This window comes from Elephas maximus, chromosome 7, assembly GCF_024166365.1.
Source record: "Elephas maximus indicus isolate mEleMax1 chromosome 7, mEleMax1 primary haplotype, whole genome shotgun sequence".
NCBI classification, from domain to species: Eukaryota; Metazoa; Chordata; class Mammalia; order Proboscidea; family Elephantidae; genus Elephas; species Elephas maximus.
Genome location: NC_064825.1, coordinates 46,917,366 through 46,923,885, shown reverse-complemented (window position 1 = coordinate 46,923,885; position 6,520 = coordinate 46,917,366). Strand labels below are relative to the sequence as shown.

The window sequence follows — 6,520 nt, the reverse complement described above, 5'->3', positions numbered from 1 at the left end:
AGGCAAACTAGGTTCCTTTCATTCAGTGACTTTCAGAGGGAGAGGAGTTTACCCTGGCCCTGCAGCCACACCCATGTTGCCCCTTTCCATCCATGCCTGGGCGGTCCATCACCCTGTCTGAACTTCACTTTCTTCAGGAAGACTTCCTGATTGCCTTTAACTAGGTGTTCCCACTTCACTGTACTCGAAAAGCCAGGCCTTTCCTAGTCCTAGGCCCTCATTCCACACATAATATTGTGTCATAAAGCTGCGACTTCTTTACTATGGTGACCCCAACGCTTGGTACTGAGCCTGGCACAAAGTAAGTGCTAAAGAAAAGTCTGCTGCATGAATGAATGAATGGGGGACTTCAGGTATTTTTTAGAAGCTCCTGGGTGAGCTGCCCCGGTTAGGTTCTGCCCTCGTAAGTGTACAGGGACTTAAGACTAAAGGTCTGGTTTTCTCAAGTTTGGCCTCTGAATGAACTTTAAGACTGAACCTTTGGAAAACAACTGTCACCCATAATTACCCTGGGCCAACTGTGTCCCTATTCCTGTTTCCTCTGCAGACTTCGACTCTGACTCACACAGGGCTCAACCTGCTGGGATTTGGCACCTCTTGCTAGGCTTTCATGGGATCTGACCCTGCCTTGTCCTGCCCCACAACTGGATGATGGGGTCCTGTCTTCAGTATCCTAGCATCTCCTGCCACTCCTATCTCATGCTGACAACTCAGAGGAGCTGGGGATTTCTCAGATTCCTCTGGTCTAGTTGGGTGAATGCAGAGCCCTACGCACACATACACATACGCACGCACGCGCGCGCACACACACACACACACACACACAAAGAACCAGTGAGAGACAGTGCTGAGCCAGGGTGACCAGTTTTATTAGATTCCAGCAAGACTATATGGTACGTGTTTCATGCAGATTAAATATATGTCTTTACTGCCCTGGGAGGGGAGCACATTCACTGCTAGTTCCTTCATTGGCATGTCAGCGGGGTGAGTGTCAAGGGGAATCCTCAATATATTCCGAATGGGGGACAGTTGGGATCACGACTGGGGGTGGAGGTGAGACAGTGGGTAGCTCTAGGCCCCTGGGACCTTGAGTCTTCAGACGTTCAGGGACCATAGGACCTTGGTCCTTTGCTGGTGCTGGCACTAGAGGATCTTGTTCTTTCAGAGGCCCCGGGATTATAGGAACTTGATCCTTCACAGGCTCAGGTATCACAGGGCCTTGATTCTTTGGAGGCTCTGGAACCGTGGGATCTTGATCCTTGACTAGGGCTGGGATCATGGGACCTTGATTCTTCACAGTGTCAGGGCCCACAGGACCTTGAATCTTTACAGGTGCCACAACCACAGAATCGTGGTCCTTCAGCTGCTCTGGAGCCACTAAACCTTGATTCTTTATAGGGTCAGAGACCACAGGACCTTGATTCTCTATAGGTGCTATGAGCATGGGACTTTGATCCTTCAGATACTCTGGGACCATGGGGCCTTGATCCTTGACCGGTGCTGGGGCCAAGGGACCTTGAGTCTTCTCACACTCAGGGACCACTGGGCTTTGGTCCTTCAGGGGCTCAGGTGCCATAGAACCTTGCTTCTGGACTCTTTCTGGGATCATTGGACTTTGATTCTTTAGAGAAATGGGGACCATGGGACTGTGGTCCTTGACTGGCGCTGAGATCATGGGACCTTCATTCTTTAAAGGCTCAGGCACCACACAATCTTGATCCTTGACTTGTGTTGGGACCACAGGACCTTGATCCTTTAGCAGCTCTGGGACCACAGGACCTTGATCTTTCAGAGGCTCTGGGACCACGGGACCTTGATCCTTCAGAGGCTCTGGGACCACGGGACCTTGATCCTTCAGAGGCTCTGGGACCACGGGACCTTGATCTTTCAGAGGCTCTGGGACCACGGGACCTTGATCCTTCAGAGGCTCTGGGACCATAGGACCTTGATCCTTTGGAGGTCCTGGGTCTGTGGAACCTTGATCTTTCGTAGGCTCTGGGATCACAGGACCTTGACCTTTCAGAGGCCCTGGAACTATGAGTCCTTGATCCTTGTCTGGCTCTGGGGCTATAGGACCTCGATTCTCCTGTGAATCACCGGCAGGTTGATCCAGACTCCTGCAAAGGAGAGAGAGGTGGTCACTGTGAGAGCCAGTGCTCAGACCAGGGATGGGGCAGAGCACAGATTGCCTGATAAGTCTTGGCCTAGTGGAGCCTGGGCAGGGCAGCTCTTGCTGGAGAGCCAGGAGGAGAATCTGATTTCCATGACCTTAGTATAGACCATGGCTGTGGGGAGGGGTAGGCTCAGGAATCATTCATTGTGCTTGCCAATTGATTATAACCTGCACGTGGCACAGAGGGTGGTACCCTGGTAGTGATAGCAGTACTATAGCTGGACTCAGAGTCCTCCAGTAGGCATCCCAACATTCCACCCAACCCAGGCCCTTCCTTCCTTCAGGATAGTTGGGTCCATCCTAGGAGTCCTATTTTAGCTGTCCAATCAGATAACCCTACCGGCCAGGGTGTTCCTTCCTTGTTCTCAGGTCCTTCCAAGGTTCCTTCCCTTCCCCTGACCCCCTTAAGGGCTGAGTGTAGGGAGGGAGGAGCAAAGGGCCCATGGCGTACCAACAATTGGGGCAGTGGAAATGTGCTCCCATCTACCTCACCTGCAGGGGGAGGTGTATTTTATCTGACATTGTTTAGAATTGCCAGCACATAAAAAAAAAAAAAAAAGCAGACCAGCTTTTAATTGGTTTTATTATTGCTTTTAAATTCTCTATAGAAATGCACCCCATTATTGCCTGCACCCAGGGTGGACCGCTCCCATCACCTCCACTTGACTTTGGTAGGCCACTGGCTGGGACTCCCAGGCAGTGAAAAGGCCCTGATTCCCTCAATCCAGCCCACTTCCAGCTTTCTCCTCTCCTCCCCTCACTTTACTCTTCTCAGGCTCTTCCCGTTGCTTACTGCAAGGCTGCTGGGCTTATTTCGTTACAGCCAAGAGTCCAAGCCTCTCAACAGAATCCTCATGGGCTGCTACCCTACCCTACGTTGCTTTGCTTGGCCTCTGGTCCATCCATATCATGGGTGGCACGTGGCATCATTGACACGCAAAGGCGAACATTGCCGTGCTCAGCTGGGGCAGTCTGGAGCTGTCTGTTTAGAATGCGTGCTCCTTCTGTGCTGAGAGTCGCCATTGAAAAGCGGCGTTGCTCAGTATCACAAGCCCTGCACACCTTCAGTGCACTCTACATTCCAAATAGCTTCTTTCCACATCTCCTTGACTTGTTTAGGGACCACAGGACCTTGATCCTTCAGAAGCTCTGGGACCATAGGACCTTGATCCTTTGGAGGCCCTGGGTCCATGGAACCTTGATCTTTCATAGGCTCTGGGATCACAGGACCTTGACCTTTCCGAGGCCCCGGGACTATGAGCACCCTGTGAAACACCCAGGGAGGATTTTATGATCTCTATGTGTCTGATGAAGAAACTGAGGTCTGAAGAGGGCAAGTGATGTGGAAAGTGAGGGGGGCCTGCCTGGACTAGAGTCTGGGTGCTTCCAATCCTGGAGCCTGTGCTCCTTCCCTTGGAGTGCCTGGCACATAGTACATGCTCAATACACGATTGCTATAACTCGTTTACACTTTGTGGCCAACCAAGTCTTTAAGCTTAAAACCACTAGCATTTTAACAATTCCTAATGGATTTTAGGATGATGTCTTATTTATTAAAGCTGGTCCAATAAAACCTTTACTTGCTTATACTTTCTTAGCTTGTTATAGTTTCATCTCTGTGGGTCTCAGGTATATCATCCATTCATTGGGTATAATGATATTTATGAACTAGAGAACATGTAAGTAGAGTACTTTCTGCCCTGGTATTATTAGGTAGTATTATGATTATTTTCCTATTTACTTAGAAAAAAGTCACACATATTGGGACTATTTTTATTCCGATATGTCTTCCGGATCCAGAAAGCTTCTCAATGTCTTCAGCATTTTTTGCTGCTAGAGGGCTGACAGCTGTCAGCAGAGTACACAGTGGAATGGGCAGCCTACCCGCCCAGTCCCTCTTGATGTCTCTAAATACCACAGTGGAGGAAGGGGGCCAGGCCAGCTTCCTGGCTCAGCATGACACAGAGCACAGCTGCTCTGGACAGACGGACCCAGCTGGCTGCCTTCAGCATGACCTTAGTGTGTGTGGAGAGAGCCAGGCAAGCCCATGAGAAACGTGCCGAATTCAAGGATGGCATTAAATTACCTCCAATAGCTGGTGCTTGGCAGGAGAGGAAAAATACTTAATTCAGAATAGACTCTAGCAGGAAAGTGATTAGATGAATCCTATCAGATAGTGACACAACCTCAGTGGTGTCATCCTGAAGGGGGTGATGAAGCTGAGAGAGGGGACAAAAGAAGTTGACCAAGGCTTAACTTGATCTCAGGGTGCTTGGGTTGCAAAGCCAACCCCATTGGCAGAACATGGACTCAGAGACCCCTGCTGGCATGGAGGTTATAAAGAGGGTCAGCCTGGAAGCCCGAGTCACAAAATACATTTTCCTGGATGCACGATTGGCTCCAAAGTTGCGCCCTGAATTTTTGTCTGATGGACACTCCTAAGCCAGCTCTGAGGTAATCCCAGCTTTGCTTGGGTACGTAACCCTAGGCTGCTTTGCTTGGTAAACTTGTTTCACTAGTGGGTTAAGCGTCTTTAATCATGGAAAGGTTTAGAATTAAGATGATGAATTAAACCAAACCCCAAATATTAATCTTTTTTTGGTATTAAATTTAGAAAAAATACGTGTTGATATTGCCCTAAGTATTTGTAATGTTTAAGGTAATTTGGCATATTAGAATATATAACAGCTTAGTGTTGTGATTTTGACATAAACAATGTAACAGAATAATTTAGACTTATTATTTGAAGTTGAAAGATGTAAGCCAATTTTATAAGTTTTTGTAAACAGTGCTGGGACTTTTACAACAACCCAATAGTTACCAGGTTTTAAAACTAATTTAGTTTAAATTATTTATAATTTAATTTAAATGACTTTGGGGAATTGAATTAGTTTGCAAACCTCCCCTTAAAAGGGCTTGTTAAATTTTACTAGCTTTTTGGATTAGTTGCTTTTATAAATTAAGCGCTCATTTTAAAATGAAAACAGCCTCAGGTTTCTCTGTGCACAAAACTGCCCTTAAGGGCACCAAAAACTCTCATTGACACTTACTAATCATCACATAAGGAGCCCTGGTGGTGCAAGGGTTAAGAGCTTGGCTGCTAACCCAAAAGTCAGCTGTTTGAACCCATCAGCGCTCCCCCGAGAGAAAAGACCTGGCGATCTGCTTTTTCTATACATAAAGATTACAGCCTAGGAAACCATATGGGGCAGTTCTACCTTGTCCTATAGGGTCACTACGAGTCGGAATTGACTTGATGACGACACCTAATGAATGACAACAACAATCATCACTTGGTTCTACAGTTCTCTGCCCAGCTTCCCCACCTGTAAAGTGCCCCACCACTTGCAGCAGGCAGCAGAAGGCCACAGCAGCACTCCCAGTACTCTCTGTGTGAATGAGACAATGCCCCCTCCTTAGGGTTGAGGCTGGCCCATGGCTGGGAGAGCACAGCCAGGCTGGATCCAGCCCCATCAGACCACAGGCTGGCTGTTCTTGGGCGTGGCCCAACCTGCACAACCAAATCTGGTGCTGTGAGCCAGCTGCAAATCTTCTCAAGATGGCATATGACACAGCCTCTTCTACCTTCTAGCCTGTGTGCCCTGAATGCGCTGCCCTCTCAGAATCTAGAATAACCTGCTGGGCTTATCTTGGCTTCTGTGCTGCTTCTTGCCTGTGAGATCTTGGATAATGACAACCATAAGGACAACCACAACAGACCTCAGTTTCCTCACCTGTAAAATGCGATAACAATACAAATATCAGGGACTATTACCATAACAGAGAATTGGAAGACCCTGTTAGGCAGGGATCTGAAATAATACTGATATTTGTAGAATGTTTAGAAGCATTAAAATACCTCACAAATTAGTCCATTACTACAATAACTATAATAGCAGTTTACAAAATGCTCACACACTTGTCACATCATCTCACCAGACTTTCAAGGCAGCCCTGGGGAAGGAAGGGAAGTTGGTGGCCAGCCCTGTGATGTCACCCTCCTTGTACTTTCCTCGGCTGTCCCACATGCTGTCTTACGTGCTCCCAATGCCACATCTTTTTTTCTGCTTCCTGGACTGCCTTCTCCAACCCACTGTTCCCTGTTGAAGCCTTGCTGATCCTTGAAGGCTCAGCTCAGACCCCACCTTCTTATAAGGTTTTCCTGTATTCCTCTCTCCAAATAGCTTTGGTCTGTATCTCCTTGTAGCACCATTTGACAGTCTCTTTCTCCACATTCACGGTTATCCCAGCAACACGTCAGTTTCTCCCATCATATGTACTCCCTGAAGGCAGGCACAAAGATGGCCAAACACAAAGATTTGTTGAATTATTATTGCTGAAACCTGG

At 47.9% G+C, this 6,520-nt stretch overlaps 1 protein-coding gene across 1 annotated transcript in view; it reads right to left on the bottom strand.

The window, feature by feature from the left end:
* Positions 1–851: 851 nt before the first annotated feature.
* MAP6 (microtubule associated protein 6) overlaps positions 852–6,520 on the bottom strand; it is a 93,833-nt gene continuing 88,164 nt past the window's right edge. Inside the window, exon 4 of the mRNA XM_049890679.1 lies at positions 852–2,117. Within this exon, the coding sequence (XP_049746636.1) occupies positions 992–2,117 (1,126 nt within the window). The 3' untranslated portion in view covers positions 852–991. The remainder of the gene's footprint in view (positions 2,118–6,520) is intronic.